General features: G+C 45.7%; 1 protein-coding gene across 25 annotated transcripts in view; it reads right to left on the bottom strand.

Moving 5' to 3' along the window:
- Positions 1-13,986, bottom strand: part of LOC118372453 (AMP deaminase 2-like) — a 63,684-nt gene that overhangs the window by 5,283 nt on the left and 44,415 nt on the right. For 17 of the 25 annotated variants that reach the window (XM_052473506.1, XM_052473508.1, XM_052473512.1 and 14 more), the window contains exons 1-14: positions 7,943-8,969; positions 6,730-6,847; positions 4,574-4,760; positions 4,125-4,266; positions 3,913-4,002; positions 3,679-3,808; positions 3,317-3,511; positions 3,076-3,207; positions 2,754-2,917; positions 2,428-2,554; positions 1,551-1,714; positions 1,296-1,416; positions 845-1,018; positions 174-284 (exon numbers count right to left, since the gene is read on the bottom strand). In XM_052473506.1, coding sequence (XP_052329466.1) covers positions 174-284; positions 845-1,018; positions 1,296-1,416; positions 1,551-1,714; positions 2,428-2,554; positions 2,754-2,917; positions 3,076-3,207; positions 3,317-3,511; positions 3,679-3,808; positions 3,913-4,002; positions 4,125-4,266; positions 4,574-4,760; positions 6,730-6,847; positions 7,943-8,544 — 2,457 coding nt within the window. In that variant the 5' untranslated portion in view covers positions 8,545-8,969. The other 8 variants (XM_052473528.1, XM_052473530.1, XM_052473532.1 and 5 more) reach the window with 3 other exon arrangements.

Below are 13,986 nucleotides of genomic sequence, written 5' to 3'. Positions count from 1 at the left end.
CTGGAGACAAGAGAGAATGTCAGAGCTGAGCACTTGGCACAAAATGGTTGCTATGCACAACTTAATTGAATTAAATCCATAATTAATCCATTATAAGAGACAAATTAAAAGGGAAGCTTCAGAGACCAAAGAGGGCAAAAAGAGAGATGAGATAAGAGGAAGTAGATGGATACCTTGTGGGAGAAGCCACTCATGAGGACACTGTTCCTGGCCAGCTCACACATGTCACAGGAGCTCAGCTTCCACACCTGTGTGGCGATGCTGTACTCCTCCATCAGGGGCTCCTGAGGTCAAACACAAACGCACGCACAAAAGACAAAATAAGCTTTAAGTGAATTATACTTATTGACTGTACTGACTCACCATTGCGGCTCCCATAGTTACATAGTTGTAGCATGGGTGGTTTTGCCTGTGTGTGTGTCTCTGTGTGTGTCTGTGTCTCTGTGTGTGTGTGTCTGTGTCTCTGTGTGTGTGTCGGTGTCTCTGTGTGTGTGTCTGTGTCTGTGTGTGTGTCTGTGTCTCTGTGTGTGTGTCTGTGTCTCTGTGTGTGTGTCTGTGTCTCTGTGTGTGTGTCTGTGTCTCTGTGTGTGTGTGTCTGTGTCTCTGTGTGTGTCTGTGTCTCTGTGTGTGTCTGTGTCTCTGTGTGTGTCTGTGTCTCTGTGTGTGTCTGTGTCTCTGTGTGTGTCTGTGTCACCGTGTCTCTGTGTCTCTGTGTGTGTCTGTGTCTCCGTGTCTCTGTGTGTGTCTACGTCTGTGTGTGTGTGTGTGTGTGTGTGTGTGTGTGTGTGTGTGTGTGTGTGTGTGTGTGTGTGTGTGTCTTGACAGAGCACCACTGTGCACTGACCTTGGTGAAGTGGAACTGTAGGGGGTCGTCAGTGGACAGAGAGACCATGAGGCCTCTGGCCAGATATTCAGGCAGGGGGTTGCGGTGGTAGCTGAGGAACAGGCTGTTGTTGCTCAGGGGGGACATGGCGATGCCAATCTGAGCCAGGTAGTAGAGGTACTGCAGCACTGGGGCCTGGGGACAAGAGGAGGAAAAAGACAATTGTCTATCTTGTTAAATGCACAACTGCAGGAATTCAAGGGAACTGTTTGATTGTTCTCCTGAATTCTCTTAAATTAAAACTTAAGAAACCGGATGAACAAACTCCAAAAGCCAAAACTTAATTCAATAAATCCATCAAACCCAATCAAATCCTTCAGAGGTCACCGATGGAATGGACTCTATTTGTCAGTAGTGTTGTTGCCATAGTAGTGTGTTGTCGCTATGGGAGACGGCATGTGTGCTGACTGACCTTCCTGAGCAGCAGCCCATGGGAGATGTTCTCTGACAGAATGAAACCAGACACCAGGTGGTGGACAGGCCCCGCCTCCCCGCAATGAGGGCGCAGCACCAACGTGTGGAAACCACACCTCCTGCACGATACAAACAAACATAGAGCCTATTCATAAACAATCCTTAAAAGGTTTGGATGTGACATACATCCTTTCTGTTGTTAAAACATTGATCTAGCGGTCTGTGTGCGGAGGTTCGTTAAGCAGCCTCCTACCTGCGCAGATGGTTGAGCACGGTCATGTTGGCGTAGGTGTAGTAGAGGTAGTAGGAGTAGGGAGGGTTGTCCTCCTCTGTCCAGTCGGCTGGCAGGGGGCTGTCCATGTTGAAGATGTGGTGCTCCGGCTTGGACTCGTCATCCACGCTGTCAAAGCCCACCACCTAACAACACACCGATAAGTTCCTTTAAAACAGTGCCTGAAGTGTATGAAGGAGGTAGGGCCCTGAAAATGGCATCTGAAGTGTCTGTTTGAGGATATGTTGGGGTGTGTGTGGACTGCTGGGCAAGTGCCTAGTGCTGGGCTAGTGCCTAGTGCTGGGCTAGTGTTGGGCTAGTGCCTAGTGCTGGGCTAGTGCCTAGTGCTTGGCTAGTGCCTAGTGCTTGGCTAGTGCTGGGCTAGTGCCTAGTGCTGGGCTAGTGTTGGGCTAGTGCCTAGTGCTGGGCTAGTGCCTAGTACTTGGCTAGTGCTGGGCTAGTGCCTAGTGCTTGGCTAGTGCCTAGTGCTGGGCTAGTGCCTAGTGCTTGGCTAGTGCCTAGTGCTGGGCTAGTGTTGGGCTAGTGCCTAGTGCTTGGCTAGTGCCTAGTGCTGGGCTAGTGCTGGGCTAGTGCCTAGTGCTGAGCTAGTGCCTAGTGCTGGGCTAGTGCCTAGTGCTGGGCTAGTGCCTAGTGCTGGGCTAGTGCTGGGCTAGTGTTGGGCTAGTGCCTAGTGCTTGGCTAGTGCCTAGTGCTGGGCTAGTGCTGGGCTAGTGCCTAGTGCTGAGCTAGTGCCTAGTGCTGGGCTAGTGCCTAGTGCTGGGCTAGTGCTGGGCTAGTGCCTCGTGCTGGGCTAGTGCCTAGTGCTGGGCTAGTGCCTAGTGCTGGGCTAGTGCCTCACGTGCTGCAGGAAGAGGTGCAGCTCAGGGTGGCTGCGGGGGTTGATGGTGACCTCAAACAGAGGCATAAAGATGTTCTCCATCATCTCCTGGAAGTTAGCCAGCTGCTTCTTGGTTCGGTACACATCACTGCAGTCAGAGGAGGGTTAACGTCACTCACACATAATATGGAAGACTCACATTCACGCATAGTCCTCATTTAAAGATTCATGACCTTCATTCATAATACTTGACACAAATAGGAGAGGTTTACATCCAGGCAAGCTGACTAAAGGTGGATGTGGGTAACTACTTTGTTGATGCTGTATTAGGTACAGACACTACTTACAAGAGGCGGGGCACTTGGATGAGCCAGCGCACGTTGTCAGAGTAGACTTGGTGTTTGACGGCCCACTGGGCCAGCTTGTCCCACTCGTCCCGGGAGCGGCCGTAGATGGACAGACGCAGCTCCACGTTCTGGTACTTACTCTCCTCTAGGTCAGCCATCACCTCCTGATGGAACATCAACAATATCAATACATTAATATCATTCTATTCAATCGTACCAATTTAAAACTTAATATGAATATACATTACTATGTGGGGTGAACTAACACATAAACACAACTGCTTCTTTGGCTGTTTTAAGGTAACATGGGCTGGTTTCAGACCTTGATCATGTGGCCAAAGTATTTGCCCTCGATGTGGTTGTCTGTCTTGATGAAGATCTCTCTCAGGATGGATTCTCCGATGGGGTTGTATTTGGCGTTGAACTTGTCGAAGCGATGGAACGTGTTGCGGTCCTGAGAACAGACAGGTGACACTACATCTACTGTTCCACTCGTCTTCCCCAATTCTCTTACCCATCCCTCTTTAACAATGTTCTTCTCCCCTCCCCTCTCCTCTCCTCACCGCGTGCATGTCCAGTGTGTCCACACTCAGGTCGAAGGCGGTCAGGTTCATGTTCTCAAACACCTCCATGAGGGTCTGTCCCCGCCCGTGCTCCATGTGGACTATCTCCCCAGGGTACTTCTTCATGGCCCGCTTGATAAAGCGCAGAAGGTGCTTCTGGTTCATACAGGATGAAGCGTGGATGTGGGTGTCCACCTGGGGGCAGAGTGAGGGAGGAGGGTCAGGGACAGTGAGGCATTGAGTATGGTTAGCTCTGGTGTAAACTTCTAAATACATTTCTATCCCACATTGTGGGGGGACTAGCTGACATGGAACACTATGCAGGCATTATGGACGTGTTGCAGATGCTGGTGTTCCTTCACCTTGCGAATGTTGTAAAAGTCGCGGTGAGGAACCTGCTTCTGGGCTGCCAACTCCTTCATCTCGTTCAGCAGAATGTGCATCTGGAACTTAGAACTGAGGTACTGCAGCCGGCGGTAGCAGAACGACTTCCTGCACGCGCACAAACACGCGCACACACACTGACAGTTTATTTTACTGCAGAGCCAACAGATGTGACTGATATGATTCTAAAGCGAAGACCCAGTAACACTCACACTGGTCCGTTGATGATGAGAGCCATCATGACATTCATGTCAGCGATGTACTCCTTCAAGTCTGGGTAAGGCAGGTCCAACTCTGTACTCCTTGAAATGATGGACAATCAGTTATACACTCGCTCTTCCACAAACATACAGACCCAGACTACAGACCCAGATTAGCCCATCACACACACAACTAGAAACTAACTGAAAACAAACACACTCACTTCTCCATGGGGCTCTTCTTGGTGTAGACATGCATGACCCCATCCACCATCTTACAGCTGTACCCTGTGTCTGCAGGCATGTTCTTGGTGACCTGGTTTTCATAGGGGTGAGTCTCTGAGACAGGGGGGTGGACTGGAGCATCTGTGGGAGACAGTAGGGAAGGGAGAAACGTTGACCATACTATAATACCTCAATGATTCATTACAACATTTTAATTCACAATCGCAAAGTAACTCAATTGCTAAAGGAGATTGGGACAGAAACACTATAACTATGCCTGTGTGTCTCAGTTAGTGTCATACCCAATGTGTCAGGTGTGTGTGTTAGTGTGTGTGTCATACCCAACTTGTCAGGTGTGTGGGTGTGTGACATTCCCAACGTGTCAGGTGTGTGTGTGTGTGACATTCCCAACGTGTCAGGTGTGTGTGTTAGTGTGTGTGTGTCATGCCTGCATCAACGGGGGTCTCAGGGATCTCCTCATAGATGCGTAGGTCCAGGGGCTTCTCTCCCAGCTCCCCCAGCTCACGGGCAGTGGTCTTACAGAAGTTCTGCATGGACAGAGCGATGTACTTCTCCCTGATGAACAGGGCCTTCACCACACACTTAGCTGCATCCACCAGGTCTGTGAAGGGCACCTGGGCAAGGCAGACATAGTCTACAGTGATTAGACATCCACACACTGCCAAGAGGCCATTGCAACGTGCCTGAGAGTGGATGAGTTGGTAACACTGTAGCCCACCTGCTCTCCCCAAACCGAAGAACAGGGATCACTACCCAGACCAGGCTCTCCTCCCTACTCTGACTCCCCTGTATATCCAACTGTCGAAAGAATTACAAGTCGAAGTCATGTCCATTCCTAGCCCACTCCTCTTTTACTTCAATAGGTTTGTTGACTGAATTGGTTTGACTTCGATAGTGAGCATGCGGCACACTGAAAGATCAACCAAGCGGTCCTGGAGCGCCAAGTCTAGGTCCAACAGGCTTCTTAACAGCTTCTACCCAAGCCATAAGACTCCCGAACAGCTAATCAAATGGCTACCCGGACTATTTGCATTGTCCCCACCCCACTCCCCATTTTTACGCTGCTGCTACTCTCTGTTTATTATCTATGCATAGTCACTTTACCTCTACCTACATGTACATATTACCTTGACTATCTGGTGTCCCTGCACATTGACTCTGTACAGGTCATCAAGGACAACAACCACCCGAGCCACTGCCTGTTCACCCCACTATCATCCAGAAGGCGAGGTCAGTACAGGTGCATCAAAGCGGGGACCGAGAGACTGAAAAACAGCTTCTATCTCAAGGCCATCAGACTGTTAAACAGCCATCACTACCATTGAGAGGCTGCTGTCAACACACTGACTCAAATCCAGTCACTTTAATAATGTAAAAATGTATGTAGAAATGTATCACTAGCCACTTTAAACAATGCCACTTAATATAATGTTTACATACCCTACATTACTCATCTCATATGTATATACAGTACTCTATACCATCTACTGCATCTTGCCATCTTTATGTAATACATGTATCACTAGCCACTTTAAAACAATTCCACTTTTATATGTTTACATACCCTACATTACTCATTTCATATGTATATACTGTACTCTATACCGTCTACTGCATCTTGCCTATGCCATTCTGTACCATCACTCTATATTTTTATGTACATATTCTTTATCCCTTTACACTTGTGTGTATAAGGTATTTGTTGTGAAATTGTTAGGTTAGATTACTCGTTGGTTATTACTGCATTGTCGGAACTAGAAGCACAAGCATTTTGCTACACTCACATTATCATCTACTAACCATGTGTATGTGACAAATAACATTTCATTTGATTTGACTACCCCCTGTATATAGCTTCGCTATTGTTATTTTACTGCTAGAAATGTCATTATTTTTTTAAAGAAAAGCTAATTGTTTGTCCATTAAAATAACATCAACTTGATCAGAAATACAGTGTAGACATTGTTAATGTTGTAAATTACTATTGGCCCGTTTAATTGGTTCTATAAATCAGAACAACAGTTATTCAGCTGTGCTAACAGAATTGCAAAAGGGTTTTCTAATGATCAATTAGCCTTTTAAAATGATAAACTTTGATTAACTAACACAACGTGCCATTGGAACACAGGAGTGATGGTTGCTGATAATGGGCCTCTGTACACCTATGTAGATATTCCATAAAAAATCTGCCGTTTCCAGCTACAATAGTCATTTACAACATTAACCATGTCTACACTGTATTTCTGATCAATTTGATGTTATTTATTGGACAAAAAATATGCTTTTCTTTCAAAAACAAGGACATTTCTAAGTGACCCCAAACTTTTGAACGATATATATATATATATATATATATATATATATATATATATATATTTTTTTTTTTTACTTCAGTTTATTTGAGTAAACACTTAAATCTGCATCGTTGGTTAAGGGCTTGTAAGTAAGCATTTCACTGTAAGGTCTACACCTCTTATTTTCAGCACATGTGACAAATAACATTTGATTGATTTGATAAAACACAGATCAAGATGGACTGTGATTGGATTTATTCAATCAAGTTGTTTAGTCAGTGGCTCTCACCCCACACTTCTCCTCCCCTGATATTGACACACGCTGGTACTCTCGTTCCATTGGTAATACTCTCTCCTTCATCCAGCCATCATCGGTCCTGTCCACACCACCCTCCTGATTCATCAACCTAGAGAGAGAAGAGAGAGGTAGAGGAGGGTAGGAGAGAGCACGAGTGGAGGTATGATGTGGAGGGAATGTTAAGAGAAACCTCATGTAAATAGTTCTGCTATGAAAACACATTCATCAATACTTTATTGGTAAAGTACACTTTGAAGAAGGTTAAGTTGGAAATGTGTCAGAACAGAAGGTAGTCTTTGTCTCTCTGGGAATTGGGCCTCAGCTGTTGCATATCTGCATTAAAACTGAATGACTATTGACGTCATGAATACAGAGACATCTACAGAGGTTTGTTAATAAGATGAATATCAAAGTGTTTTGCTGATGTAGTGGAAACCATGGTGATAAGCGTCTTGGAGATAGGAGCCAACTAGTCCAGTGAAAGGTTGCACCTGGGCCCGACACTGGTGGCCTTGTACCCCAAAGATGGAACGTGCTTCCCCCCAACGCTAGAATAGCAGAGTCCCGGCTCATCTTCCCAAAACCTCTGAAACACTACCTCTTCAAAGAATATATTAAAGAAGACATCTCAGTCTCACCCCCCCCCCCAAAAATAAAGAACAACAACAACTTGGCACTCTTCTGTTCCTACTAGCACCGACTTTGATAATAACCTCTGTGTTGAGGAAAAGTGTACTTACTACGACTGTGGTATGTGGTTGTCTCACCTAGCCTTCTTAAGATGAATACACCAGCTGTAAGACTCTCTGGATAAGAATGTCTGCTAAATGACTCAAATGTAAATGCATTAACAGCCTGGCACTTCAGAGGCCCCCTGAAGGCTAAACATCAACAACTCATCACCTTGCTTAGTTAATAAATAAAGGTTCAATAAAAATCACCTGTGGTAATATATACCGCACATCACCAGGGAACAGGGAACTCATATGGTATTTAGTTAATGGAGTTGGAATAGAGTTGGACTGGAACATTCTCAATATATGACAATATTATACATTTAAAATCAAACTCTTCTGCAACTGAGTGCCAAGGATTGTACATACGGTGTGCAGATGTAGGTAAAAACATGACTTTGTGCAGTAGCAAGATTGTTAAGAAAAGGCAAAAGACAGAGAGAGAGAGACTGAAAGGACAGCTCACTCACTCCAGGTCGGCATCACTGTCGATTTTCATGAACTCCTGCTTGGCGCGGAGCAGGATCTCTGGCTCAAGCCTGGCGGGGCGTAGTGCGGAGCGCGGCGAGGCGAGGTCAGAAGGCAGGGGGGCACCATGGGTACGGGTGAGGCAAAGCAAAAGGAAAGAGAAAGGGCCACACAAGCACACAGAAACACAAGCACACGTGCACACGGAAACACAAGCACACGTGCACACAGAAACACAAGCACACGTGCACACAGAAACACAAGCACACGTGCACACAGAAACACAAGCACACGTGCACACAGAAACACAAGCACACGTGCACACAGAAACACAAGCACACGTGCACACAGAAACACAAGCACACGTGCACACAGAAACACAAGCACACGTGCACACAGAAACACAAGCACACAGAAACACAAGCACACGTGCACACAGAAACACAAGCACACGTGCACACAGAAACACAAGCACACGTGCACACAGAAACACAAGCACACGTGCACACAGAAACACAAGCACACGTGCACACAGAAACACAGAAAGAGGATGCAAATACAGGTACACAAACAAAACACACAAAAGAGCCATAGAAACGCACATGACACACAAATGAGTGTGAAGAGTGATCAGGTGGGATGAGACAAACAGAGAAATATGATCAGTTAGCAGTGGTACGTATACCTTGATTGGTCACATGACCCTGCTGCATGGAGCAAGGATTCCTTAGTGTGTCAGATCCACCCCCTGAGATTGGCTTAGTGAAACCGGGCATCACCACCCCAGCAACACAGACAGAATTCCCTCCCCCTCCCTTTCCTGTGGGTGGAACAGACTGGAACACTAGGATGTGAATGCTACGGACTGATTCAATTAGCTGTTTGCTTATGTTAGTTCGCTGGTAGCTTGCAACCAACACGATGGAAGCTGTTGAGCGTGTATGCGTTCCTGTGGGTAGAGGTGGGTTGTTTGGGTGTGTATGTGGGAGCTGTGTTGGTGTGTATGTGTGTGTGCGTGTCTGCTGCATCTCTCACTTGATGTCCTGGCTGATCTGCCTCTCCAGGCGTTGGCGTCTCTCCTCCAGCTGCTCGATGGGGCTGTCCTCAGGGAACTCATAAGGAGCGGTGCGCATCTCACTCTCCGTCAGGCTGCGAGTGAACAGCTCCTGAGAGATACACCATCAAATTAACATTAGAACACACATTACACGCACAGGAAGAGCTAAAGGTATGAGCATTTACACACACATTCAACACACACAAACATCTAAAAACACACGCAGTCGCACACAAACACTAGGGTAGTGATAACACTGTGTCCCTGTGATCTCACCTCTGCAATCTCCTTGTACTTTCCGTCCATGGATGTACGCAGGTCGATGGGGAAGTGTTTGAGTGGGTTAGTAACGGGCGTCCCAGGGAGGGAGCGCTGAGGCTTCAGGGTCTTGGCCTGTCCTGCTACACCACGCAGATCTAGAGAGGGAGGGTGATGGAGAGGCAAAGGGAGGGAGAGAAAGAGACAGAGAGAGCGTTAAACAACAAATAACAAACATTGCAAAAAATACAAAGAAAATAAAAAAGTTATAAAACTGGGAGGGAGAGAGTGAGTTGCATGGATTTGCTATATTCAGAGCAAACATTAAAACACATATTTTCACAGCCAGAACTCTTGCATCACCACCTACAAAATGGGCCTACACTAGTAGACTCCCCTCCGACCCTCAACTGCTCTCAGCAGCGGTGTTGTGGCTTTGTAACCAGCACAGAGGATCCTCCCTACTGTACGACAGCGTCAGTGGTGTGTTAGTCTCTCCACAGCACTGCTGACTCTGAGCTGGGTACCTTCTCACTGCAGTGTGTGTCAGGCAGCAGCAGCAGGAGTCGTCAGAGTGATGTGTGTGTGTGCAGCAGTCTCTGTGGTATACAACCCACACTGGGAGCCATTCAGGTGGAGTGCTCATTAACAGAGATACATTTAGTCAGATGCCAGCCACCCGTTGCCATGGAGACCTGGCCTGCTGGTCTGAGAGAGGCGAGGCGAGGTGGGGGGGAGAACAATGACAGCACCTCCCCGAGACGGACAAAGCAGGGTGAGAAAGTACACACACTACATAGGCAGGCAGGCACAGGACAAAGACCCCATTGTGTCTGTCCCATAGAAAATACACACACAGAGAGCGAGAGAGAGCGATGGAGGCTTAATAACCAACAGATGAGGGATGAGCTCAAAAGCTACGTGGAAGTTTGCTAAACTGTGTGTGTGTGTGTTTTCCTGCACAGAGAATGCTACCGTAGCATACCCGTAAGGCCTTTGGACTGGATTGGACCCCTGAGATGCAGAAGGTTATAATTTATGACAGACGAGCCCTGTAGATTAGTGTGTGTGTGTGTGTGTGTGTGTGTGTGTGTGTGTGTGTGTGTGTGTGTGTGTGTGTGTGTGTGTGTGTGTGTGTGTGTGTGTGTGTGTGTGTGTGTGTGTGTGTGTGTGTGTGTGTGTGTGTGTGTGTGTGTGTGTGTGTGTGTGTGTGTGTGTGTGTGTGTGTGTGTGTGTGTGTGTGTGTGTGTGTGTGTGTGTGTGTGTGTGTGTGTGTGTGTGTGTGTGTGTGTGTGTGTGTGTGTGTGTGTGTGTGTTGTGTGTGTGTCCAACAGCATGCTCTGATAGGCCTAATGGCTGTCTGGAAAATTGACCAGGGCCAAATCACCCAATGAAAGATGCCAGAGCAACTAGGACTCATCAAAACACACACAGACAGACAGACTCTGGGCTCCATTACAATGACTGTCCATTCATTCAGCTACAATGCCTTTAAAAAGTATTCACACCCCTTGACATTTTTCACATTTTGTTGTGTTACAAAGTGGGATTAAAATGTATTGAATTATCCTTTTTTTTCAACAATATACACAAAATACTCTGTACTATCAAAGTGGAAGAAAAATTCAAACATAAAAAATCAAATACAAAAATCAAATACTCTAATATATCTTGATTAGATAAGTCAATAAATGTTCAAATCAACTTTGGTATCGATTCCAGTTGTGAGTCTCTCTGGGTAAGTCCCTAAGAACTTAGCACACCTGGACTACAATATTTGCACATTATTATTATTCTTTTTAATTCTTCAAGCTCTGTCAAATTGGTTGTTGATCATTGCTAGACAGCCATTTTCAAGTCTTGCCTTAGATTTGCAAGTTGAGTTAAGTCAAACCTGTAACTAGGGCACTTAGTGTCGTCTTGGTAAGCAACTGCAGTGTATATTTGGCCTTGTGTGTTCATCTCCCAGTGTGTGCTGGAAAGCAGACTGAACCAAGTTTTCCACTAGGATTTTGCCTGTGTTGAGCTCTATTATGTTTCTTTTTACCCTAAATAACTCCCCAGTCCTTGCCGATGACAAGCATACCCATAACATGATGCAGCCACCACCATGCTTGAAAATATGAAGAGTGGTACTCAGTGATGTGTTGAGTTTTCCCCAAACATAACACTTTGTACTCAGGACAAAAAGTTCATTTCTTTGCCACATTTTTTGTAGTATTACTTTAGTACCTTATTGCAAACAGGATGCATGTTTTGGAATATTTGTATTCCTTATTCCACTGTCATTCAGATTAGTATTACTGGGAGGCTAAAGCAACCCACTAACATCTAGAGCACCTGGAATCATCCAACTGTGTTGCTAGACCACTGGGTTAAAGCAGCATGTCTATGTCGGCAGGTTTAGACACGACTACAGTAGTTGATGGTGCTAGGCCTCCCCAGCACACATTAACACCCCTATATGAGATATAGTATTATATTTCCCGTTTATGGGACATTATTCAGTATTTCTTCAGTGATATCAGCATTGGCAATCAAAGCACAGAGCAGGACACAGAGACAAGGACACATACTCCATTCTCCCCTGCGCAGCCTCCACATAATCCTCCCCTCCCTCCACCACATATGCCTCTTAATCCAGCACCCCACAGACCCATTTAGCTCAGTGACATCAGGGAAGGGGGCAACAACACCACAGACATATCCTGCAGTAAACACTGCCAATAACTAACTCATACTAACAACACTAGGCAGGCTATATGACTGGGTGATGGGCTACTACAAAGTAATGGCGTAACAAAACTACTGCACACTGCAGACACAGTGGCCCAGAGGATTAGGATTTGCATTGTGTGACCCTGATTTAAAACATGAATCAAAACATGCAACCCAATACAGCAGCTTAAAGCCTAGTGGTTGTTTTAGATAAGGACAGAGGGGCTAGTTTTGAAGTGGAGAAGGAGCTATTAGTGATCATGGAAAGAGGACAAATAGACTACTGTGCTTCATGTAAACTAATATATAGTTCAAAGTACAGAAAGACAGTGATATGACAGTAAGTACACATACCCTGATCATGTGCAGGGACAGATCTCTGAGCATTAGGCCTACATGGTACAGGGGCATCATTAGTTAATTAATTCACAACGCAAGAGGAAAGCTTTTGATGTTAGCGCGCACTGACGGAGCCCAGCGCCATGACAACTGATTGATATTGGAGAGTAACAATTAATAACAGTCTGAAAACCGCAGAGGAGAAAATCCATCCATTCACAACCAATTGTTTTTGAATGAGGACCAAACGTGTGAGCGTATTTCCATTTTATGCAAACACTCCAGGGTAACACACTGCATTCATCCAGTTTTAAAAGAACCCAGACAGTGTTTGTTATTTTGGAGCACCTGTATAATCTACTTTCCCTGTGAATGTACCTTGGTACATCAGTACTCTGTACAGTTTGTGTGCCATCGAGCCTGTAGCACATTTCCAGTAAGATGCTGCTTGCGTGTTTTTTACTGTTTACAAAATATGTGTGTTTGTGTGTAGATGTGGGGGTGGTATGCTGTCCTAGGTCCTACTTAACACTAATCCTCATTGCAATGAAAGCCCAGCTCCTCAAAACACAGCATGACAGTGCAGTCAGTCAGCTGAGCTCATCTCCGTTTTCCCCTCATCATCATCTCTCTAAGGCCTGAGCCTGCACCTCTCTCCTTCTCGTACCCTCCTGTCTCCTGCATTACACTGGACTGAGAGTCTTTATTTTTCGAATATTTATTTAACTAGGCAAGTCCGTTAAGGACAAATTCTTATTTACAATGATGGCCTACCAGGGAAAACTGTTCCCTGCCTTGTTCAGGGGCAGAACGACAAATGTTTACCTTATCAGCTCGGGGATGTGATCCAGCAACATTTTGATTACTGGTCCAACGCTCTAACCACTAAGCTACCTGCCGTGTGTGTGTCCCTGTCTGCTGTCCCAGTGTGTTTGTCCCTGGGATGGATCAGCGAGAGGCCAGGCCATCTCAGTAGATGACATCCTGACCTAGTGCTAAGTGACAGATGACATCCTCACAGAGTGGTGACCTACATACGATAACAAGAGCTCTCAGACAGTGGACACAGTGAGGAGACGATGCTGTGTGTGTGTGTGAGAAGTGTGTGGTGTGTGTGTTTAAGAAAGAGATGTGTCTATCCTGATGGTTTTCGTGAGAGACATTGTGTGTCTGACCATATCTGTGTGTGTGTGTGTGTGTGTGTGTGTGTGTGTGTGTGTATCATATGTTGTATTGTAGACTGTTTATGGCATCAGTGTGTGAGGCAGCTGTTGCTTCACAGCTCACTACACCTCCCTCGCTCTATTCCCTGAGAGGGCGACATACTCTGCAAATATTCCTTAGCAACCACAGATAAGAATAAAACTGTAAAACTTTGAACCCCTTTTTGCCTCAATATATTGTCTCAAATGTAGCCTGAATTCCTCAAGTCTTCTTGCTACAGTGTGGAATATTTTCTACAGAGCCTTGGAAATCAAATCAAATCTGATTTGTCCCATGCGCCAAATACAACAAGTGTAGACCTTACAGTGAAATGCTTACTTACAAGCCCTTAACCAACAATGCTTTAAGAAGTTAAGAAAAAAAAGTGTTTATGTAAAAAACTGAAAATAAAAGTTAAAAATAGTTCAACAGCAGCAATAAAATAACAGTAGCGAGGCTATATACAGGGGG

Source organism: Oncorhynchus keta, chromosome 21 (genome assembly GCF_023373465.1).
Source record: "Oncorhynchus keta strain PuntledgeMale-10-30-2019 chromosome 21, Oket_V2, whole genome shotgun sequence".
NCBI classification, from domain to species: Eukaryota; Metazoa; Chordata; class Actinopteri; order Salmoniformes; family Salmonidae; genus Oncorhynchus; species Oncorhynchus keta.
Note: the sequence above shows the minus strand (reverse complement) of the source record. Positions and strands in the feature narration are given on the sequence as shown.